Genomic DNA, 26703 nt, shown 5'->3' on the forward strand with positions numbered 1-26703 from the left:
CTCCCCGTACCTCGGGGGTTTCCTCCGGGTACTCTGGTTTCCTCCCCTGGTCCAAAGACATGCATGGTAGGTTGATTGGCATCTCTGGAAAATTGTCCGTAGTGTGTGAGTGTGTGAGTGAATGAGAGTGTGTGTGTGTGCCCTGCGATGGGTTGGCACTCCGTCCAGGGTGTATCCTGCCTTGATGCCCAATGACGCCTGAGATAGGCACAGGCTCCCCGTGACCCGAGGTAGTTCAGATAAGTGGTAGAAGATGAATGAATGGATATAAAATTTTACATATAGAATTTATTTATAAACAAATAGACAGATGGAGTTTTAAAGAGCTAGAAATACAGATGCAGGTCCACTTTATTTTTCACATGACAGCTGGCGGTTTGTACGGCTTCATTATAATTTGGGTGAATTCTCAGATATAAAGACAAAGGTTTACAGCTTTCATTCACTCATCCTTAGTAATTGCCTGGTCAGAGTTGCAGTGATATAAAATAGGTTACTGGTTTATTGGTTGTGCTTAAATATTGGCAAATAGAACCAATTAATCTCTTTAGAAGCGAGTGATTAGTACAAGCACAAAAGTACAAGCAGAAATAAAAACTATACAGACCGGATTAAATTGTAGTCCCTATCTCTATAAAAGATAAAAACATTCCGTTTCAGGTCATGCCCACATACACATACACAAAAAGCTTTAGAGCACTGAAAGTATACAAATACAAATAATCCACTGCATTTATTTAAAATTACAACACAAATCAAAAACAAGTCCTTAGCTACCAGAATGGAAACTATTATTTTAGCACTAATCCACCCTGATCACGCTACTCACTCGCATGCATTAGATCAAGAATAAAACCAGCAATACTCCCACTGGATGCAGGATAATCCGCAAAGGCCCAAAGTTTATTTGCCTTAAAACTTTACAAATCCCTTAACACCTCAAGTATTCATCTATATTTCCTTACCATCCTTCAGTATATAATTAAATCAGATTGACTTATGCATAGAAGTAGAATAAAACATATCTAATGAAGTTAGAATATCATATCTGACATTCATTACACTGATAGTTAAACACCATCCTTGTGTCAGAACCCAACGACAGAAGCAGCTTAGCCTGTCTTTTCTTCTGCCTTGATTAGATGAAGGTGTCACAGTGTGAGGTTTCCCCATCTCCACACATTACCTCCATCTCTAGAGGTGAGAAACGATTCTCTGTCAGGGGTCAGGTGAGTCCACTGCAGAGTGTGCAAAGTGTGAAGGTTCTCACTGAGACACACACACACACACACACACACACACACACACACACATACACAAACACACGCACACATACACACACACACTTGTGGGAGTTTTCTCATACACCCAGACCGATTTAATTCTTCATAGCCTGTTTGTGTTTCTAATAACAAAAAAAAAACCCTTCATACTAAAAAGAAAAGAAAAAAGAAAAGGAAATGAAAAGGAGAGAAATTGCAGCGATGTAGCGATTGATCAAAGTAATCCGGAGACCATCACGAGCCAGCGTGAAGTCGTTCAGCAGCAGACCAGAGTCATATTGCTTCTGCGTGCTCGGTGATCGGATGTGTTACGTTGGACATGAGGAACAACCGTACAAGCTCATTTTCACAGCGGGTTTCATTCAGATATGCTTATACAAGCTTTTCTATGGTACATTACACAGCAGTGGGAACTTTGAACCTAGCAGCAGCTTAATGGAAAAACGTAAAATACAAAGAAAAAATATTTGAAGCTGTGTAGAACAAAAAATTTAATTCAGTCTAGCACTGGTTTTGATTTTTATGAAGGCAGTGAATCAAAAAATAGTATCAAAACTGACACTGAAGGATGGAAGGAATATAGAACTGGAAGCAAATGTTTATTTTATAATGTGAACTCCCATTTCCCAGCAGTTGAGGAGACAGGAGTGAGGTTACAGTGCCGATGAGGGTATTGCAAATCATCAGCACAGCTCCTCTGAACCATAACACCACATGATAACCATTAACCAAGAACAGGACTGCATTAAAAAAAAGTCAAACTGTACTCTAGTTAAATCTACGTTTGTGTTTAACAGTTTGCCAAATAAGGTAATAAAAAATCACTTGTGAGTGTTATCCGCTGTCGGCCATGTTGGCCTTCTGAAAGTCTAGGTCCAGTAACAGTGTAAAGACTTTTGCATTTCTTCTTCTATAATTAATAATAATAAATTGTGAATTTACTGCATTAATATCATTATTTGAACTAAATTAGTCAAGAACACGTAACAATAAGGAAGCCATATTAAGTACTTATTTATTTAAAAATATTAGTTTTCACACTCTGTGGTTTAGTGAAACATTAAAAAAATCTCATTAAGATGTTTGAATTTGGAATTTCCAGTAGATTAGGAGATTACCTTTAAATGAGGTTTTACATATTAATGAAGTAAAGATTCAAAACATTTTTGCATTTTTTTTAAACTGCAGTCTTTTACACAGGAATCACTAGGTAAAGATTGTTCTTGCACTCCATAAATTTCCCTTTGTGAACTCTTAATGACAATTTTTACATTTCTGCGAGTGATTTAGCACTGTAAGACAAATAAACGTATGACTCTTTTTAGATTTATTTTGTGTTTGTTAAATTTGTATTGAAAGCCTAAGTGCATACACTGTCCCCTGTGAGCAAAAAGAGCTATATAAAATACAAGACTAGTTTTTGTCCTTCCAGTCAATATTGTGAGTGTGCCGGTTTCCTCCTCTCTTATTTTCTTGCTATTTCAGTGAATGTTGTGTGGATGCACAAACCCCAGATGGCAGCTGAATTGTTATGGAAGGTGTGAACTGCTCTGTGTTAGTGTTGGACAAAGATGGATGAGTAGGAAAGAGGGGCAATGAGGGGCTAATCTATGGCATGGACCTGTCTTTCAATCTCATCAGTGATACACAACACTGGGGAGATGATTTGACAGGAGCCGTTCTCCAGATCAGCTCCATCTCCGACTTTTTCTTTCACTCACTTTCACATAAGGATGGAATAGTTTAGAGGAGTGAAGAACTCTCTCAGGCTTTCAGTGTATTTTTTCTGGATCTTCTTTTTCTGTCTTTCCCACTAAGTCATCTAGTTTGAGCTACTTTATAGAGGGGGGAGCTGCAAGATCGTTAAAATTTGAGGTTAGATAGGAATACTATAATGGTAGGGCTGTCTGCAAGCAAACAGGAACTGAAGTGTCATCAAAGTACTGTCAGTAGGCTGGCTAAAACTCTTCCTGGAACCCTGAACTGTTTCCTGTGCAGCAGAGATGTACAGCAGTTACACAACAGCACTGGAGAAGCTGTGCTTATTATCTACATGTGCTACTCAGAGCTCGAACTAGTGGGTGGAATTTAAAGTGGCCTCTCTCCCCTTTGATGTATGCTTCATTAGAGTGAAGACCACTTCATAGATTTTGCTTATCAACCAGCTGTCAATTCTCTTTAGTGCTCTATGTCACTTCAGATTTAAGATGAAATACAGAGAATTAGACAGCGAGATATACACAGCATCATAGGTCCTCCCAAACTACATCAGTGAGTGCTAGAGCTACTTTGTTATTTACAAAAAAAGACAAAACCTCTTTCTATATCTTCAAATCACAATCTAGACTTTTCTCAATTCCAGGTTTAGTAGACTAATGCTAATTCTTTACAGAGCCATACTATTTAACGTTCAGTATGTAGTCAAAACACTTAGCAGTGATGCTTTTTTGTTAAATTAGTATGGTGAATAATACCATGGTATTTCTATTTCTCAATATGAAAGAATCCTTCCTCAATACTGAGACTGAATGGAAATGCCAAAACTGCTGGGAAATTGTCTGATGACACTGATGACAAATGTCATCAATGTTTACTACTGTAGAGTAGGCATACTGGTATATATTTCTACTGCAGCCTCCAAACCACAGTCCATATATCAGGTTTATTCATTTACTCAACTTCAGTAAGTGCTTTATCCTGATCAGGATCAGAGTGAATTGGCTAATGTACAATATGTTTTTTTATGTGTGCATTAGGAAATGCATATTGGCTCAAAATCAAAACCATAACAAAACCTTGTTTTTTTTGCCTCTTTGAGCCAGTGTGGAGATGGTGTGTGAGGTGAGATTGGTACAGTATTTTAAGATTTATAGATGATTTCTTTTTATTCCATGACAGTCAATGCCAAGTATTTACATAAGAATGCTTTTTTTTTGACATAACTGTGATGTAAATTCTGTCGCTGTGCTCTCCAATGAAACAGCCCCCTAGATCCACACATTAATGGTATGGAGAGAGAGAGTGAGAGTGAGAGAGAGAGAAAGAGAGAGAGAGAGAGAGAGAGAGAGAGAGAGAGAGAGAGAGAGAGAGAGAGAGAGAGAGAGAAAGGACAGTCTTTTAAGGATTTTAGGGAGTTTTTCTGTGATTATGCAGCCAAACTTGCTTGATTTTGCAACAGATTTTTTTTTTCAAAATCTGTCATGAAACTTGAAAATTGAAAGCATAAGAGTTTCTTTAAAACCCCTAGTTACTTACGACAGCTGTACTCATGTCTGACGCATGTAAATCAAAGACAACTTAGTACACTATAATGACATTGATACGTCTTGGCCTGATTCAGCAGTTCTTTAGAAAACTGCTAGATTTTGTGAATTTATATGATCGCAAAATCATGAAATTCTGGAGGGACTGCAATGAGTTATATGTTATGAAGGATACAGAGTTTGTAAGTTGTGAGCAGAGTCTTGGGATGAGTACAGGGCAGAATTTTTTGATCACAGCAGCAGTTATTTTGTGCAGAGCTACAGTATTCAGGTGAGATTATAACAACCCAATCGCACCATTTTTCCTTTGAGACTGGAGGCAATATTCACAGTGCAGTGCAGTTTAATCATTTTGTTGTTTTTGTTTGCTGTTTTTGGGAAGCACACCTCTGTACAGTAACTATAGTAATTAACATAAGGCTGAAGTAGAACATATAAGTAAGTAATATTCTAATGTCACATGTATTTCAAATTGGGTGCAAGACCAACTAATGGAAGAGCCAAAACACCCACGTACATTATGTCAACATCACACACACACACACACACACACACATATACTGCTATCATTGTGAGGACCTTCCACTGACAATTATTAATGCAGTTAATTAAGACTATGCCTACACCTAAATCCTACCCTAACCTTATTTTGTACAGCTGCAGTTTGCATCATGGGGACCATCCAAATATCTTAACGAGGTAAAAACTGTTAGATATTCTTATCTTTGTGAAGCCTTTTACCCCACAGATATGTAAAAACCTGCCCCCATCTCTGTCATTTAGAGAGACATAGACAGAGAAAGAAATATCCTGCTCCTCTCTGAATTTCTACATTTTTGCTTGGTAAATTATACATTTAAGACTGACAATCTGGTCCACCTTCTCTTCCCTTACTTAAAAAAACCAAACAGTGTCAATTCTCAAATAAGCACATTTTAGTGCAGTTACAAAAACGAGTAACAGGTTGGAACATATTGGACTACTGGAGCATATCACTGTGTTTCTGAGAGAATCACAATGTTATGTGTCACGGCACGTATTGTATTGTTACTGGTGCCATGACCCTGTTACTACAGCTTGGTTGGGGGAGTGTGACATAGTCTGCCATTTGCCCAGTCCAGGCCGCTAAGCGGAGGAGCCACCTCGAAGGAACCCTGCTCTGGAAGAGTGTCCGGAAGAAGATCTGTATTTTAAGAGTGTGTTTACTGCGAGAGTTCCACCACAACTGTGTGTGCTGTCTTGTGCTGTTGAAGGGGCTTGGGTAGGTAAGCAAAAGCATGCTCTTACATTTGACGACACATAGAAAGACATCTACCAGGCTAGACAGGAAGGGCTTAGGTAAGGGCTGGGTGCCATTCCCTGTACTTTAGTTTATGATTCTACTCTTTAGCACTGCTGTTTTCTAAACCTCACGTTTGTCAAAGTCCATAAAATCGGTAATTTTTTTATTGTTGTTTTGTTTGTGGCTGGTGTTGTACAACTAGCTGGTCTCAATTCTGACCCTGAATCGGCCCTATACCCACATCTGTGTCGTAATTTAAATGATATTTTATGTTATTACCTTGGGGTCATAACAAAAAAAGTTTTTTTGTCATAGTGGTCATATGGAGCACTACAATGTACAGTATTCGTTGCAGTGTATTCTGCAGTATGGTTGAACAGGCATGTGAGATGATACAAGGTCGTCTGCTGAAAGTGACAGCAGGAACAAACAAGGCAGCACATCAGTGCCCAGCCAGTCAGCTACATCTGGGAAAGCTATTTGTAGAAATTGTGCGCTGTGCCTCTCCGGCTCATTCCGCCCTCCCATTTCCCTCATCAACAGTAAGCACAGATGTTCCTGGACTGAAGGTTAACTCAGAGGGCTGGGAAAAAGGCTTTCACTGTTATTAGTTAAGGCTGAACTGATTAGGGAATTTACAGTCACATGTGGTTGTAAAACACAAAATATATACTACACTAAAATAATAATGAATCCCAATTCTATTTCCACTTTATTAGAAAAAACGCTAGAAGGGTTCTTCAGCTTTCCATCTAAATAAAGTCTACCTATCAGAAAACATTCGTTAGAACCCTTTTTGGAAGCTTTCTGGAAACTCTCCAAGAACGCTTGAAGGTATCTTTTTCCTAAGATTGCAGTGTATACAAACAAAGACACCTCATAAGATATTTCAAAACACTGTTCAAAACTTTTTGTCTGCAGGATCTCCTGATGCACATTACAAACTGATCTCAGGTCAGCTAATGAAGCATCTGTGCTGCAGTGGGAACATTAACACATCGTTAAGCACTAATGCAGCATCCGTCATTGGTTAATATAGCATAACAAATAAGCAATGCGCAATGCAGAGACGCATACTAATATAGAGTAATAGAGCCTTAGAGCAGCCTCATTAGCATGCATGACACAGAGCAAGAAGTTTACTTTAGCCCTCTGTGCACTGTGGTACTGTAGTCAACAGCAAAGCAAACATTCACACTCCTGTTAGAGGAATAGCCTAGTGCAGTTATGGGGTTTTTATAACAATAGCCTGTGGGAGGCATCATGTAGCTATAAAGAGAGCTGGGGATGAGAAGCTAGAATATTCGCATCAGGTTTAAAAAAAACAACAACAACAACAACAACAACAATCACACAGAGCCTCTGATGCTATAGGAAGTGAAAGCATTGATATTTTGAAAAAAAGACCAATGATATTCAAAATGGTTGTTGTTGCTGTTGTCGTAGACAATGACCTTCATTTCCCAGACAAAACATGACCTTCATTTCTTAGGGATCAAATGTTCCAGGAGTGAAAATGAGCTATTTTCCCCCACTTCATTGCTCTCATAACAACAACTAGCAAGGCAAACAGAGATGTCATTACTGTCATATACATCACTGCTGAAGTGCCTCTGCCACTGGAAAGGAGAAATCCTTCATTTTAATGGTACGAAGGCATTTTGTAAAAAAAGATCAGCCAGTCTTCTCTTAGTATCTCTGATGTACAGCTGATTACATGTCATGCAGGGATGACAATAAACAACTCCTGCAGTGATGCATTATGAGGGATGGATAAAAACGGATCCTTTAGGGCTTGTGATTTTAGTGACAGTGTTAAAACATTGTGAGGAACATCTAGAATGTTTGCATGCATCAATGCTGTACAAGACAGACAGAGTAATAGAAAATAATTACTGGGCAATGTCTATACTAATAGATTATTTTATCACTGTGGGAACAGTGCTAATGCATGGAAATGAATATGACTAAATGGAAGGTATTATATTTGTTGGTTTGTGTTTATACCATTAAAAAGCAAAACACAGCAATGGCATTGTTTTATCAACGTTTTTAAAAAATAGGTCTCAGTTTCTAAAGAGATTGCAAAACATTGTCAAATTTATAAAATGAAGTTTTGCACCTTCTGTAACAGCAGCCAGTGAAGACAAAAGTTTTTTTTATGAACATGTCTACACTTATTTGTGGTTCCTATAACATTTTGAAAGTGATCTGACTCATTATTAATGTCTAATATGCGTAATATTTGACAGAGGTGCCACTTGCACCATTGTTATACCCACTTTAATGTTAAGTGTTTCTAATGCCTGTGGAACTAAACATGTGACTGCATAACTAGTGAGGATTTATGCACTGTTACAGATGGATTACAGCTGTACATCTTATGTAAATACACTTGCATAAACTTCAGTCTTTGCTCGTGCAAGTAAAAAAGGAAATTTTCTCTTGGGGACTTTTAAGCCGATCATTTTATTGCAGCCCTCCATGATGTGTTAATCACAAAAACTCACACTACACTAACAAAAACAACAACAAAATGAAACAATACCTTTTTTTTAGCTCTATGAAGAACACTTATTAACACACTCAGCCTTAATAAATTCTTAACACATTTTCAATTCTTAATACATTCTCAATCAGACTCATTATACTACAGTATCCATTATCTACTGTTGTGTCTTTTGAGGTTATGTTTGCAACTCTTCATCCTGTGTTCTGCTCAACCTTTCAGCGCTTTCTTCATTTGTCACGCTGTGCTGTCTATCATCAAACTAATCTACAGTAAAACTGACTCAATCATTAGACTGCACGTGAGAATGGGAAATGAGGGAGACAGGCCCGTGGTGATTTTACAGGCAATTAGATCACACTTAATTAAGCAATAATAAACACTTGAGAGAGGAGAATAGAGGGAGAGAAGGATGGTTGGATGGAAGGATGGATTTTGCTGTGGGCCTCCTCACTGTCACTGAACGAGTTCCCCCACGGAGTGTTTGCTTAACATGACGGCTGGTGGTCTGGTGTGTGTCATTGCGGAGCAGCATGTGGAGAGACTCGCAAGGCAATGACAGAGCTAATACTCTTATTCATCACACTCCAGAGACAAGGGAACACACTGTGTTATTAGCCATCTTCATCTGGATAAAGCCAAACATCTGTCACACCAACAACCGAGGCTCAGCACAGCATACACAAACCCACACATGCCTACACACATAAGACAACACACACACATAAAGATGTTCTCTGCCATGTTTTCTATGAAAGATAAGGTTCTTCAGATGTAAGATATAAGATCATTCCCTCTTAACCACAAAAAGTCGTTTGAACCACATTGTATGTTTTGGAAAAGAATTGTGTACATGAATGATAATTATGAACCCATATCTGACAAAAACTAACAAATGTGATTTAAACACAACAGCCTGTTCATGATGGATAGACCATTTCAAACATCAGGAGGCTTTTACTGAATAAAAGTGATCCTCTAGTGTTTAGTGCAGACTTGTTGTAATTGGTATTAACCCCAGTTACAGTCTCCATAGCAACCACAATGGAGGTTTCACTCAACATGACAATGTGAGATTCACAGTAACCTTTGGCCTTGGTGTATCAGGGTTCCTGACTCATGAGAGCCAGAGATGCAGAACACAGAGACAGATACTGATTAGCTAGTTAAAAGGTCCTCATTGTGCAGGACAGTGCTGATTGACCAGTGTGTTTGGGGATGATGGGCGTTACTAATCAAATATCCGTTCTTAACCTCATTAACGAATGCTTGAGTGACCGCCTGTTGCCTAATGGCTACTAAAAAGTCTCTGTCACTGTTAATATAATGACCCCAACTCTGTCACATCTACACTATCTAATGAGATCTTAAAAAACTGAAATAAGGTGGAGAGGAAGCTCTCAGATCAAATAACAGAGGTTTTACTACTGCTTGAACCAAATTGTATTCAAACGGTTTCGAGTTAAACTGACCCGTTGAGATATCAGAATTATTCGACAATTCTGTCATGTCAAGATATTGAACTGTTTTTCTACTGTTTTTCAAGATGGTTTAATGACAAAATAGTAATGACCTTTAAATATGTAAAAGTGTGTCAATTAATTATCTATCTATCTTTAATAAGCCACTCATGTTGTGGTGTTAACAAATGAATATGACCTGTTTCTATCATTTAAAGACAAACTAATACTATCGTTTCTGAAACTCAGAGCACATCTCAGGTCGTATCTCAAAAGAATGTGAAACTTTCTAAGATTTATGACAACTGCTTCAATATTAAATATTCACAGAACATTTTCAAATTCCATCATATATTTTAATATTCAGACAATTTTATAAATATATATATTTTACATTTACCTTGTGAACACTTACATATAAACATACTCTTATATGGCATTAATATTATACTTGAAAACAAATTTCCTCACATTGTGAACATTTAATTTGTGTTGTAAATGACACACAGTTGTGTGAAAAGTTTCAACTTACCAGGAACTTTCTTATGCATAATTGCCTCATCTACTGCAAACTAACCTCAAATTCATGACTCTATCACCGTCTCCACCGCCTACTGTATTCTTTAGAAATTAATGAAATGTTCTTTCTGTCTGAACCAAAAGGTTATGTCTGGCTTAAAATGACCAGGTGATATAGTCCTGATATTGTGCTATACAGCTTAGCCAGACACTCATTTTTGGTTTCTACTAATTTCTTAATAATCTCTTCATTTGTGTATTAAAGGGGGTTTAATGCCAAACAAGTAAAGATCTGGTAAATATATAACATTTAACATAAAGGTTTATTGTGTAAATGTTTTTAGGTGTGGTTTATTCTCACTGACTGAACGTTCTAGCTTGTTACATCGAGCTGACCATCATATTAAGTGTTAAAGAAGAGATCTATTGTTCTCAAATGAAATGAAAACATTCACTTTATATTTGGTAAAACACATTTATTAATATTCCTATATAAATATTTGAAATCGATTTTTTTTATAGTTATTCATGGCGTAAAGCTTTTAGCTACACCTGGCTCTGGCCCAACCAAGGCCAGCTCTCTCACACCTGCTGCCCAATCACAAGAAGCGCATTATAGAGTTGCCGTGGCTGTCTGGGTGCCAGGAAGCCTGGTAGCATCTGGACGCTAGCCAGAGGAGAGGGAGTGCAACACTGACCTGCATCTTCTGTGCCCGTCGCTTGTCTGCTCTTTGGTTCTGGTGGTAAATTCGACTGAAGTTAGAGACAATAACAGGGACAGGCAGCGCGATCACCAGCACACCACTGAGAGAGCAGATCGAGCCAAATATCTTTCCTGCAATTGTCTTGGGAACCATATCACCATACCTGAAGGGAGAGAGAGAGAGAGAGAGAGAGAGAGAGAGAGAGAGATTTCTGGCATTAATACATGTGCAGCTTGTTTCTACAGATTGTCTCCCTGGGGATCAGTGCCCTAACTCACACAGTTAAACAGATGCATGCACATATAGACACACAAACATACATCACCCCACCCTCAACACACACCACACATACACACACATCCTCAAAGAGACAGAATGCCTAAAAAAAAAAAATCCACACACTACACCTACAGTAGTTTATTCATGTGGAATTTTTTGATTTCGGATGACTAGCCAACCAGTGTTTGCAATTTTATGTAGTGTGTCACAAAATCTTGTCACATGTTTAATGGCAAGTCAGGTTTTTGAATGTTTTTGTTTTTTAAATACCATTTATTATTTGGTTATTTATTATAAAACCTTGACTCATTAATGCAATTATCCAATGAGTCAATCATGTCGAAGCAGGGCAATGTATAAAGTCATGAATCTGGATAAGGAACTATCATTAGGAGGCAAAAACATGGAGAGTCGAACATTGCCTTGTGTTTGACCACTGGATAAAGGATATGAGATCAAATCCAAGGTCTATCAAGCTACCACAGCTGGGCCCCTGTGCAAGGCCCTTAAACCTGTTATTTCTATTTTAACGCTAGCGATGAACATCTGAGGAGATCAGCTGGTTCTGAAACACTCAATCCAGCCCATCTGGCATCATGGCAACAAACATGCTACAGTTAAATGACATTTTTTCCCATTCAGATGATTGATGCGGACATTACCTGAAGCACTTAACCTCTACCTGCATGAGTTTAAGAACTGTGAAGCTGCCATGTAGTTGATTGGATAATTGTATAAATGAAGTGTACACTAATAAAGTGGCAGAATGATGTGTGTGGTTATGAGACTTGAATTACAGAAACACATTAATATGCATTGTTTGAAATCATCTTGAGAACTGAAAAATAATGAAAGTATGTTTATTTAAGACGGTTAACTGTGCTTTTGTTTGTCCTGTCTCTGAGAAACCTTGGACATAATATGATTTCAAACACTGAAACACAACAAAGCAGCAGAAACAAAAGAGAAAGACGCACAGGTGTTTCTCTCTTTTATAATAGAAATCATTTCCTTAAAGGTGTATTATCTCTTACATGTATTTTTTAACTTTAATGAATAATACAATTCATTTTCCTTTTATACATATTAGGGATCTATTCAATGACTGGATGAGTGGCTTTCTTAACAAAAACATACCCTGTTCCTGCTCATCATTATATCCATTTAGTAGAGAAAATGCATAACAAAAAAAATGAAATAAAAGAAGTAGAAAACTAATGAAATAAATGAGCGAAATGCACATGCATACAGAATATCAGTGCTGGTGAGAGATCAGAGCAGAGACTTATGGTCTGAATGATTTGTTTGGGAGAAAGACACAGAAAGAAATATCATCTTTATCTACCCTGCCAGATCCTTATGACGTAACAAAAATGCAAGCTTATTCATCAGCATCACACTAAAAATCAGACATACACAAACATGAACAGACGTGACTCATTTCCTCATGAAGATTAAAGCATATGAATCACTTCAGACACATTTAAGAAATAGAGATTTGCTGAGAAGTCACGGTGTATGGAACCCAAACTAACAACAATTCTAATGAGGGAGATACAGTTTTATTTATGAGCAATGAAGAAGTTATGTTTATTCTCTGATGGCCTTAGAGTCTTAAAGATGCACCAGCATTAAAAGCAGAAGTGCACATTTGAACTGTTTTCTTTAAGTTCCTGGAATTGAGATCACATACAAAATGAGCTTTGTCACACACAAAACTATGTCAGACACTTTGTGTCCTTCTGTCACTCGCAATCTTTACACCCCACCTCGCTCCTTTTATTTTTCTTTCATACTTTCTCCACAGGCATTATGATTAACCTTTGCTGTGACACACAGCAAGACCAAGAGAAAAAAAAAGAAAAAATGAGAGCAGTGGTGAGAGAAAGAAAGACATACACAGTGAGGAAGAGAAAAAAGAGCGAGCTCATCACTTCTCCACTAAGTGGTTTCTTTTCACAAAGCTAGCTTGACCAAAGAATGAGTTCTATTTACAATCGACGTCTTGCAACTTCACACAAAACTCATCTATTCTCTGGACCAAAGCATCTTTTGAATTTTTTTGGGAGATGCACCTTTAAAAATGAATGGACTTTAAAAAAGGCACTACTTTAATAACAATTTTTGTCATTTGGACATCAATCATTAAACTATAATTTCTGTCCTTTTTGTGTAAGATTTCCTGACATACAGTATAATTTGTTATTTAAAATAGAACACTTCCTCACATGTGGAATAGCAAGAAACAAGAGTCTGTTTGGTCTAGAGGAAAGAGCATTATAGTGAACAGCTTTCCCTCAACTATAGACATACAGTATGTGTGTGTCAGTGAACTATAGCTCAGAGCCAATGATTATAGACAGGGCAATTCTCTCCCCCTCAGTACAGCGAGGGGTTGAGTGCCGGGAAGAGGTCATTGTTGGTGTGTGTATGACTCGCACACATTCTATTCATTCTGTGTCCTTGCTCCACTTGTGTAGCTCTTTGTGGGAGATGCTGTTGTTCCTGTAGTGTCTCTCAGACCAGCCAAACAAAGGGATGCGTGATTCATGTCTGAATACAAACCCACAATAAACTGACTCAGTCACTTTACATCACACACACACACACACACACACACACACACACACGGGTTAAAAATCAAATAAATAAATAAAAAAGAAAGAAAGTTCTCAAAATAGCTTGGTAAGGAAACCTTCACCTTCAACTCTTAACTTTTTATATGTTTAAAATCTTAAAATATAAATCTCTATAAATCTTTAAAAGTTTCATAAAGAACTGATGATCTAGGGTATCTATCACAATGTATGAGATGATAAAATGTGATCTTGCTCATATTCTATAGCAGCCAGATAACTGTCTCTGAATATGATAAAGCTCCATGATTCAATTCTGATCATGGGATCAATCAGCACCTCCAAATTTTGTGCATAAAACACAGGGTCTCAAACATGGAAATATTGGCCACAGCCAAAGTATACTGTCATATTGGTGGCTTTTCGAATTGTCGTAGAAGCCCTTGTGCTGAAATGTGAATAATAATTAAATGACAGCCATAATTTTGTCATCAGCAGTGTCTTCAGCGCAGTGGTACTAAATTGACCGCTGGTCAATGTCACATTATGTTGATGTGTTCTGAGGCCACCAATCTCATCTGTATAATTAAAGTTTCCTTTTTTTTCTTTCATTCTTTCTTTCTTTTCTTTTCTTTTTTTTTTTTTTTTTTTTTTTACAATTTTGGATTTTTATCTTTAAGAGAAAAATGTGTCCAAAAAAAAAAAAAAAAAATCACAGACTTGGTTTAAGTAATAAAAATTTATATAAATTTAATTCATTACAAACAGGGTTAGAGATTGGAGAAAGTCAGACTGAAGGGAAAATGAACATTTCATTTTCTTGACTAGTTCACTAAAAGCTGCTGTTTTCACTGTGAGTTTTCACTCGGGGGACTTCACTGAGTTACATTTACCACCAAAGTAGTGAGAGGATGAGTGATTGTGTGAAAGACAGAGAGCACTACTGAGAACTGTTGGACATGAACTGAATGAATCTGCAGCGTAAGTAGAAGAGGAGAAATGGAATTTGCTGATGTTTCACCAGTGTTAATGTGAATGAATCAGTAGGTGGGCAGATGATGTTTAGTGGATGAGAATAGAGAAGAGAAAAAGGAGGCTGAAGAAGAGTTCAGCACCACGGTCAGCTCTGCCCGCTCATCTGAATGTCTGACAGTAAATAAGGCCGTGTACATAAGCTGTAAATAAGCTGTGTATAAAGCGTTCTGAACAGACATATTTTAACCAAGCTAACTACCACTACACTACTTCAATTTCTGTTGAGCACTTACCTGGTTTATGAAACTTCTCCTCTTGTTTCAAAATACAATGTTTGTTAAGTAGTAAATTCTTTAGGCTTTCCACATTACCATTACTTGCAAGCAAAAAATGACGTAGGCAATACTCTATAGAACTATAAACCTAAGCTTATTACATATCAGTCTTAGCACCGAGGTAGAGGTTAGTTAATATAGAGTTGAGTGTGACAGAACATCTCGTACAGAACATTTCAAATACACCTTTTTGAAGGTGCTGCATATAATATGCATGTGGGTGTGGTGAGGGGTGGGGTGTTAGACAGAAAACAAGATACACTATCATCATGTTCAGCTTCTTCCCTGGCTCATTTCCCCAAATCTCTACATGATAATGATTATCACTGCACCTGCAAAATAATGATGATCTTTGTGCTATTATGCTTTTCAGATACACAGACCTGCTTTATTATCATCAGCTCAAGTAGCCCCTGTTTTCTCTCTCTCTCTCTCCCTCTCTCCTGAGAGGTAATGAATGTTAATGGACCTGATCTGCCAAGAATGCTTTGCTGAACTAAATCTCATGGAGTTCCAGCACATTTTAGTAACAGAGGTGTGTGGGTATGCGTTACTGCGAAAACAAACTCACACCAAGAAACAGTTGAAACCAGAAATTTTCACGTATGGATGTTAAACCAGCAGAACCACTGGCCCTGAACAAATTGCAAAGTTTAATTTAGTTAGCAAAATAACCAATGGGACAGAACTGAGGTTATTTTTAACTTGACAGCAACAACACAACAGCATATAATTAGTCATTTCAGAATTTAGCACGTAATCATAGGTTGTGCTTGTTTTTTGTTTTTTAAAACCTCACAGATTTTAGTAGCGTTTAACATGTTTAATGAAGGCTTTGGATAATTCAAGTGCTGAAAATGTTGAAAACAAAATGGTTTTAAGGGCACAGTCTGACAATGTTAAGGAGGCCAAGTATTTCTATAGTGTTTTAGAACTGTAAAGAGATAAAGATAAAGGGAATGGGATAGGTTCAACTGACCAGTGCAGAATAAATCAACCCAGGCTGGATAGAAATTGGTGTTGGTGCTACAAATGTCCACCCATGCCTACTGAAACTGAACGTCTGTTTTGCCACGATTTACATTTCATAAAACCACTTGTTCATCCATAATAAGGGCGGAGTTGACTTCTCGACTGTGTCTTATATTAGAGTTGACAAAGATTCTCAGTCCTATATCAACTCTGCAGTTTTTTTTCTATCTGCTTAAAATTAATTGGGAGAAAGGCTCAAGACCAGAGGGACCTCATGGCCAGATGTCAATTGATTAAGTGAACTGGACTGAAGGTAGATAATTGTGGTTTCTAGCACTCAATATGCTATGTGTCAAATTCATTTCTAGTCTATGGTGTAATAAGGCATGACCCCCCAAGCGTAGTTTGTTGTGCATTTTTCATAACAGCAGTATATTTTCATCTGATGAAACTTTCACACAAATCAATAAAACCACACCTATCTGAGAAGAAATACATATAAGGGGTAGAGATACATACAGAGGTCTCTAGTGGGTTTGTGGATACAGGTTTTTCATAGAGCTTTGGAGCTGCAAAAATGTTTCTGAATATTAGGTATATATATTAAAAATATATATACATTACAGAAAATACAATCCCCAAATTGCTGTGTAATTTATATTTAAATTGTTTTTACATTTTTAAAAACTACTGGCTAAAAAATAAAATCAACAATTTGGTACTAAAAAAATACATATTTTATGTAAATTAGGCCAAAGGCTTAATTAGCCAGTGGATGCAAAGAAAAAAAAGTTCTTCTTAAACTTTGATGTTAAACACTTCATGCTCAGTACTGTATATATCATTTTAATGAGTACACTAAAGGCAGCTTGCCAGTGATTATTAATATTAACAGTTAAATTTAGCTGCTTAACAGGAATGCAGCTATTTCAGTAGAGCCTAAACTTTACAACCACTTAAAGTACCACTTCTCTAAGTCTCTTCATGGACTTGAGCATTGTCTAAATGTTGAATTTATTCACTCTGACCGACCTTTCCCTGAGAATCCCCGATTCCAAGTTTCCAAGTAAGACAAAGCAAATAGCAAAAAAATGTACGCATATTAAGTTAACCACTGAAAATGTAATATGACATGACGATAACTCAAATATATGAAATATTCATATTCAAATACTGTTGTCAGCTTCCCTGCTCCATAGTGTTTACTGTTAAGGTTTGACATTCTTCCTGTGTATATAGAGATGGTACATTGTCATTACATTGCTCTTGAAAATACTCTTAGATTCAAGTTTAGAAATGTGAGAATTAATAAACACCGTAATTAACAAAGCACCTTAATCCTAGACATGAACTGCTGCCTGATTTAAACTGGATTATAAGATAAAGTATTGTCTCTTCAACATAATTTCTCTCTCTCTCTCTCTCTCTCTCTCTCTCTCTCCACCACCAACACAATTGTACCTCAAATGTAAAGGTATTTTTTCTTATATTATTTCCTTGTTGGTGAAATGTGTGCTGTTGTGTAAACTTATCTCTCAACTAACTCTCTCTCTCTCTCTCTCTCTCTCTCTCTCTCTCTCTCTCTCTCTCTCTCAGACTTTGCTGCTTCTGTTTACATGAAGACGTGAAACATGGGTGCAACCTGCAGTACAATTGCAACACCTGTTAGAGGTGTACAGTATCTTGCTTCATGGGGCCACAGACTGTTAAGAGCAGTGAAAAGCTGGCAGCATCGTGAGAGAAAACAGGATTGTTCATCCTCAAACAATTTACAAGGTATTTTTTTTAAAATCAGAATTAGACTGAAAACATACTAACAATGTACTATAGTATTATATAAAAAATGAAATGTGAAAAAAATTGAACAAAATGAACATTGTCCAAGCTACTCTCAGAAAGAAAGAAATGTTTGACAGTTTTATTACATTTTCCCTGTACAGTGTTTTCTGAACGGTGTTACAATTTACTTATGCAATGTTACAATCATGCTGCTTTAACTTGTTTTTATATTTATGACATTTGGCAGACACCCTCATCCAGATCCCTTATTTCATCTCATTTTATCTTATTTTATACAACTGATAAATATAAGTCTAATATTAATCTTGAACTTTTGTATTATATTAATCTTTGTATAATAGTAAACCTTTGTATTATGTTTCTTATGTTCTGTAAAGCTGCTTTGAGGCAATGTCAATTGTTAAAATTACTGTACAAATAAATTTGAGTTGAATTGAATTGAATAATATTATTGACATAAATCTTTATGTGTTGAGTGTTGGCTGCTTCCTGTTCAGGGTCGCCACAGCAGATCATCCCATTGCCATATTTCATTTTGGCATTGGATTGACACCGGATGCCCTTCCCAACACAACACTCCCAATTTATTTGGAATTGAGGCCAGTACTGAGAGTTAACCCCTCAGAGACAGGGCTGGATTGAGCCACTGGACCACCAGGGACATATAAACTCTTTTCCTAAAATGTTTTCAAAATAATTTGTAGGAAATATTAGGAAACAACTGTCCTACTTTTTTCATTTTTCTTTATAAATGTTGCCACATTTTAAAATCATTTTCTTTAACTCAATTTCAATACTAAAAACTAGATAGAACGGGTATATTTATGTAAGTGTGGTCTGTTATTCATGGACGGAAAGGAGAGGCAGCGATCAGGGAAGCCCATTTCCTACCACTCACTCAATTATTATTATATTTATTGAGTGTATTATTACATTAAGTCTCTCATCACCATTACATTAGAAAGAGAGACAGAAAAAAAGGAAATGAGAGCGAGGAAAAGTGCAACATGAGGTGAGTGGCTACCAAAATAAACCTTATGATAAGCAGCATCAGAAACAGGAATTATTATTTGTGTGTTTGTTTATTTCTGTATAGGATCATTTATGGCTGACACAGTAAAGAACATCTCTATGTTCCACATTGAGATAAAACACTGTTTACTGAGAGGGTAGATTCTGTGTGTTTATACAGACGGTTACTAAACACTCAGGCACAAAGGTGGACAGACATTTCTTGTATTTCGAGTGAAATAAAATAAGGAAATAAAATCCACCCTGCCAAAAAAAGATTTTTGTATACAATATATAGCATGTTCGGAAAGTTTTCAGTCCCCTTCACTTTTTTATACTTTATTTTGTTATAGATTAATTGCACTTTTTTGTGCAATTAATCTACACACAACAATCCATAATCCTAAAGCAAAAGCAGATTATTATTATTATTATTATTATTATTATTATTATTATTATTATTTTTTTTTTTTTAGAAATGATTGCAAATGTATTCAAATCAAGAACTGAAATCTCTCATTTAGATAAGTATTTAGACCCATAATTCAGTACTTGTAGAAACACTTTTGGCAGCAAGTGTAACTTCAACAATTTTTCCTGGCAGATCCTCTAAAGCTCAAACTGAATATGGAGTGTCTGCAGACCGCCATTTCCAGGTCTCTCAACAAATGTTTTGTGTGGTTCAAGCCTTAATTTTTGGCTGGACCACTCAAAGACAGACAGAGACTCGTCTCGGTCATACAGAAATGTAAAACTTTACCCCAGTCTGATGTTGTGTGCACTCAGGACCTCAGTGTATTTGGCTCAAAGTGTCCTTGCTTTAATTCTGACCATCCTTGCCACTTGACTCTCATAGCATGATGTTGCCACCACCAGGCATCACCATATGGAAATCCAGTATTCAGTTAAAAAACAGAACCTGATTTTGTTAGGTGGTACATTTTTGTCCAAATTAGTCCAGACAATTTTTCCCTTTTGAAACTGCCGTACGTCTTAAACTCAAACTACACTCTTAAGATAGAATACATGAAACAATACAACATAGCATTTAAACTTGAAGCAAAGGGCAAATTTGCAGTGGTAGCTAGACTAGTCTGTTTGGATGCAAATCTTTATACAGCTAAAGATAGTAACACATAGGAGTGCAAGGTTAAAAACTGCACTGATCTGATGAGAATTTTCCCACAAAGTTCTTATTCTTTTATTGATATATATTAAGTAACACTGTAGCAGATCATGATGGATCCAGAACCTATCCTGGGAGCACTGGGCGTGAAGCAGGAATTCAATATAAAATAAATTATGAATAGATATATTTACATAATATATTGACATTGATGTTAGCATTGATGTTAGTGTTTATCTATGAATTCAGTCAATTTATTTACAATGTTAAAAAATATCTGAGCCATTAGGTTATGTTTTTTCCAATGTAGTCACAACTATTCTCTAACAAGCCTGTTACTTGTATGTACAGTATATTGACAAGTGCAGTCTCTAGAGTTTCAGGTCACGAATTCACATAGCACAGTTTAATTGTAAACATGAGTTCAGTGTCTGAGAGGTTCAGTGTTAATCAGGCCATTTCCCAGGTGTAGCACATAGAAAGGTTGAGATCTGCATGATGTCTATACTGAGAGAAACCTTTTGATCCTTCTTTTTGACAACAGAAAAAGCAACAAAGAGAAGCCATCGTCTTAAATCAGCAAGGAGCTTTAGAGTCAAAGTGAGATTTAAAAAACAAAACAAAAAACCTCACTACACACTACGCTAATTTACATTTATATTTATCTCATTTGGCAGACGCCCTTATCCAGAGCGCCACAATTGTCCTTTTTGAAGTCTCAAATGAATACATTAACACTGGTTCTCTAGGTTACAGACTTAGGATACCATCAACCTAAAACTCTGTTCAACAAACAGGAAAAATAAGTACTAGTTTACGTGTTTTAATAAGAGGTAGGTCTTCGGACGTCATTTAAAGATGGCCAGTTGTTTGGATATCTAGGGAAGGTTCTGAGAGTCGAGCACTGATAGGTGATAGCTTTTTTTGGTAATAACTAATTTATGTTAAACCATATGGTTCACACAGACAAGAGCTATAGAGTAAGAGGTATTTGCATGAGGAACCATACAAAAAAAGCAGGACCAATGCTAACATTTACATGGCCAAGCAAAGAAGTGGTAATTAGTGCAAACTAAACCACACACTAACCTGGTATGGTCTCACTGCATGTCTAATGCTTTACAAATTAAATCACAAGCCATAACCATTGAGCAAGAACTACTGCGACTGCCAACCTGCTACTAAAGTTTTCCTTAGTCCACATTCCTTTGTCTACAAAAAAAGTGTATGTGTCTCAAGTGTGTCTGTGCCAGCATGTGGGTTATCTCTGACCTGTCCACTACGCTGTCAGGTGAGAGAGGTCTGGTCTTACAGGACTCTGACAGCCTAAAGGAGAACCGAGTGCTTAGCTGACAGATGGAGATTCCTGATAGACTTCAATCCCCCCTTTTCATTCTTCTTTTCTTTTTTCTGCACCCAAACATGCTTCTATCTGATTGTGTATTGGTGTCATGTAACAAAACAGGCTGAAAACCTCTAAACAAAGAACATTTGTCTTCCAAAGATTGCAATTTACTTATCAGCTGTAGAAGAAAGTGTTCTGGTGAGCAAAAACAGGAAAAGAGTGAATGGGCTTTTGGCATATCTTTGAGCTCATATCCTTATATTTTCAGAGCATGCTTCATTACAAAGATTCATTTGAAATTATATTTGATAATCAACTCCTTCTCACTGATTATTTCACTACATCCAGTACACCTTCAAAATGTAGCAATGCAGCAGCTAGATATGTAATTGTACAACTTTAATATTTAATCCCAGCAGCAAGTATTGTTAGCAAACATATTAATTAATTACTTTCACTATAATGACAAAGATAAATCACCTTTACTCACCTATATGTGAATATATGGTAGGCTTTTGTGCTTTTATGAGCTTTGATACACTTTCCAGTATAGTGAGAGGGTTTGTGCATGTTTCTTGATGTGACTGTAGTGCTATGATACGTTCACTCAAATACACACGAGTATTTTCTGTCTAAGCGTTGATTCAAAATTGAAAATATTCTAAAATATTATCAGAAATTATCTTATGCTAACCATCCTAAACTCTAAATCATATGTATCTAATCTCCAACACACTGTCAGATTAACTCATGCTAGTTGAAAATTATTAATATATATTTTTATATGATCTAAAATATCTCATTTTCTTTAGATATCTACAAATCTTCTCATAGATCTACAGGTTAACTTATGTTAGTTAACATTAACATCTGTGAGAACAATCTAAAATTCTTCTCACAAACCCTGTTAAGGACGTATATGATAGAAAAACACTTAGCCAAAGCTGTAATGCTTATAAACAATTATAAATATGACTTAAAATTATTCTCAGAAAAATCAATTTAGCTCATGTTAGCTAGCATTTTAAGTAATGGTTTTAATTTTTCAAAATCTATAACTTAAAATTCTGACGGGAAATCCTGTAAGGTTTGCTCACTTTAGCCTCAAAGATAGCAACAACAGTGAAGATTAGAAATATTCCTTAATATGACTTGAAAATCTCCTCAGTATTCCTGTCAGGTTAGCTCATATCAGCTAGCTAGCTAACTTTGTGAAAATACACTGTATCTTGTGTGTTGCTTTATTTCGTATTTGCAGCTTGTCATGCCCATGACCTAAATGCTCCTTCTGATGTTGTAGAGATGTAAACTATATGTTACACATTATGTGTGTCATCTTTCTGTGTGTTATGTTTCTCCTCCTCGTGTGCTTTCTGTTAATGAGCAGAGCTAAACTAATGCCTCCAGTTCTTAGAGGGAAAATCTATTGTTTAACACTTTAGCATTATCATCACCCTTACACATTATGGTTCTCTCGTTCATGCTGTTACACAACACAACTATTACAGTGGAAACTTTCAGCCCCCTTTCGTGCTTGCTCATTCTGCCTAACGTTCTCCAATCTCTCCTTCTCTTCTTCAATTCTTCTTCCACCTCTTGCAGTGTGTTAGTGTGCCATACTGGAGTAACAGATGTATAAAACACTTGCTTTCACACAATCGTGGAATCACTTATACTATCCATTGCAGTTGATGCAGAACAATAGCAAAGCACTACTGTTCAATAAATGGCCACCCTCAGGAGAAAGAAGTTGGCTATGAAAGCCAAAGATTATGTTTTAATGTTATTACATTAGAGCTTCTGCCTCTTCCAGAAGCAGGTTTATATCTTTGCTGCTGGAAGCCAGACAAAGGCTACAGTGTATTTCTTTGACTATTGGCATGTTTAAAGGTGCGACGTCTCAGTATTCCGAAGCTTAATGTGACAAAAACATATAAGCTCAATCTAGGCTGAATAACCCAAGGGATTTAAATAAGGGAATGCAGCCCCACAGGTGCACAGCTCTCTGGCACCAAACACTCAAATGCTGAAAGATAAAAACTTACCAAGACACTAAAGGACCTGTAGGGATTTACTTAGAGCAGTGGATGTTCACAAGGATTTTGTATTTGTCCATTTACGGGACATTTGGCATGGTTTTGCATAAAACACATTCGGCATGGACTCAGCCCCAAATGCCCCTTGTGGATTTGGAAGCTCATCTGAATTCAGCTGCCTGGTTCTGTTTTGAAGTTTGTAAGTAGGTTGCATGGGAAACTAGGCCACTGGTACACCACCACTCTGGAGATGTTTTTCTGTCTCTTCCTTCAGTAGGCGACTGTCCTACTTCTCCAGCACACTCATGTGGCTCCACAAACACACACATACATACACACACACACACACACACACACACACACACACACACACACACACACACACAGACACACACACAGACACACACACACACACAAACACACTATAAAGCAGGTGACAAAGCATTTTGAGGCAAGTGGTTAGTCGCACATGGGACAGAATATAATGGCACAGTGACAACATACAGCTGTTAGGATGTGAACGATCTTAAAACTAAATCAGCAATTTTCATGAAAGTTAGCTGATGCTGTTTTTTTTTTTAACTTTCCAATTCTAATTAACATATCCTGTTTCTGCAGTGTTCCCTCTAAACCTTCTGAAACATGTGTCTAGACAAGAATGTCTGAGGGGTGCAAGAGGCAGAGCTTTTTGAACTGTACAGATTAGATGGATGTTGTTTTATTACCAACTGCTAGAATGAGAAAACGTTACCAAATAATACTTAATTAAAAATGACAGACCCCACCTTTAACGGGTTATAAGGGCATAATGAAATGACACTATAGCTCTTCAAAGATATAGTAATATAAAAAAGATATGTAAATATCCATATATGTATGTATTTGATAGCTTGAACTAGAAGAGTTTTTAAATAAAATATAAAGCTGACCATTGTGCTCCTACAGTATATACACTGCAAATCACTGGGGGAAAATCCCAGAGGTAGAAATGCCAGCACTCTCAGTGTGCTTTGCTCTCAGCTACATCCCTCATACAGTTATTATTTTTGGTTGTGCCTGTGTGTGATATTTTCTTATGAATTACTAGCATAATTTACTAAGAATGAATGAAGAAATGTAAATAAAAAAGTGCTCTTTGTTCTGTGAGTTTTAAATCTTACTGCTTAAACATGTCCTTGCGAAAGTAATACCCTTTTCTCAGACCTATTGAATGCTTACCTCTACTCTCAACCAGTTACCCCATGAACTGTTCTGGCAAGTTTTCTAAAAAACAAGCAAGCAAACAAACAAACAAAACTTTAAATTGTGCCTTAGATTCCATATTTCTATTTGGTTACATGCATAGCTGATGATTAGAGTATGAAAAATGATCAGAAGCATGGGATAGCAAGTGAGTACTAATAATTGTGGCATTCCACTAACCTTCTTAAAATCTATAAAGTAAGAACTGTCTAATGCATTGTGTGTATATATATTATAAATGTACAGTAAATTACACCTAGATTTTTTAACCTCCTATTTTGGTCATATGCTGCTGATTGATATACTTGTACTCCAGTCCAAAACCTAATTCAGACCAATTCATAACTAATTCATAAGATTCCTATCTCTTGTGTTTAGAACTCCCATTGTTCCGCTTTAAGAGTGAGATCGGTTTCGTCTCTGATGTCTGTCTGGCTAATAGTAAGGTAATACCCTCAAATCTCTGGGATCTCCAGTCTAATCTGAATGGAGATGTGGGTTAATGCTGAAATCAACTGAGTGGTAAGTTTTAACCTAATTAGGGACAGAACAGTTTGACCAATCAAACTAGAGTTTCAGTTTCCTAATTGGCTTTTAATGGTCATTGACACTGATCAACTCTGTTACAGATACACAAAAAAGTCTTATTTGCATTTAGCAGAACTGGAAGTGAAACTCAGTGGCCCACATCTTTCCCTTTGTGCTTTTTATTCATCTTAACTTTTGAGCATATGGGGATGACAAACAGCTGCCACATGTATCACTGGCCAAGCAAATCAAATTTCCTCATAGTAGGGGGCTGTTAAAATGATGCTATTTTTAAACACCTTATGTTGCAAAAAAATTAATAAATAAAGAATACATTCAGTGAACAGCTTTGACCCATCTGATTCAACAGAAAATAAAAATGGTGTAATGAGCATTATTCTGTTTCCAGATGAGATGTATACCTGCCATTAGCCCTAAGCTATCATATAGTCATATACTAATGCAACCTAGACCAGCATAAACAGTAATTCTAGTGTTAATCTCCTGCAACAGAATCCAAATAAATCTTCAGGGCTATAGGATAAGTACAGGGGTATAAACAGATCCCCCAAGCCACCAGAGGGCCCTGTAAGAACAAGAGGTTGGTCATGTCAAGTTGCAATCATTTAGGATCTCCAAATGTTCAGGAACAGCGCTGAGTAAGCCTACACACAGGTGATAAATGAATCAAGTGAAAGATAAACCGGGCCTTTTGATTTAACATGAGAAGATTATTGTACACAAGAGTGAGAGAATACAAAAAAAGACCAAGGCCCATATACACACTTTTAGTGAAGTCTCCCTTTCTTTGCCACACATGTGACATGATAATAATAATGTCGAAATCACTCACTGCTCCAAGCATGAGAATTGTGCCACATATCACATATAAAATGAGTGCATTCTGTCAAGTTCTTTTTGATAGGCTATTTAAAAAGCCACAAAAGAGAAGCTTCAGGCCAACACCAGGCTCATAACAAGCTCTTTGGCAGAGTGCAAGAGGATAAAATAGAGTAAATCAAAAGCCTGTGTGTGTGTGTGTGTGTGTGTGTGGGCCTCTGTTTCTGGCTCCAAGCCTCCTTTGCCCAGGGCCTGTAGATCTCACAGATGGACATTAATAGTTTCATGTTGGAAAGCTTCATCAAGCCCAGACCTCCGTACTCTAATCCCAGCGCACTCTGCAAACCAAGAATGCCCCTCGCTCGCTTTTCCTCCTTCTGCTGTCTTATTTCTGTGGCTCATGTCAATTTCTTCTTTTTTCTTTCTTTCTTCATAATTCTCCCATAGGCTTCAGTCTTTTAGTCCTCTGTGTAGTCCAATTTCCTCTGTTCTCTCCCTCCCTTTCATTGTTTTTACCATGAACAAAAGGATGAATGATTTCTGGATGAATGCAGAGGCAATAAATAAATAAATAAATAAATAAATAAAATTTAGATTTAGTAATAAGCTAAAGGCATC

The 26703-nt window shown here is 36.9% G+C and overlaps 1 protein-coding gene across 3 annotated transcripts in view; it reads right to left on the reverse strand.

Moving 5' to 3' along the window:
* Nucleotides 1-26703, reverse strand: part of kcnd3 (potassium voltage-gated channel, Shal-related subfamily, member 3) — a 134089-nt gene that overhangs the window by 12729 nt on the left and 94657 nt on the right. For all 3 annotated transcript variants that reach the window (XM_060881931.1, XM_060881930.1, XM_060881929.1), the window contains exon 3: nt 11015-11183. In XM_060881931.1, the coding sequence (XP_060737914.1) occupies nt 11015-11183 (169 nt within the window). The remainder of the gene's footprint in view (nt 1-11014; nt 11184-26703) is intronic.

The sequence above is a fragment of the Tachysurus vachellii genome, chromosome 11 (genome assembly GCF_030014155.1).
Source record: "Tachysurus vachellii isolate PV-2020 chromosome 11, HZAU_Pvac_v1, whole genome shotgun sequence".
Classification (NCBI taxonomy): domain Eukaryota; kingdom Metazoa; phylum Chordata; class Actinopteri; order Siluriformes; family Bagridae; genus Tachysurus; species Tachysurus vachellii.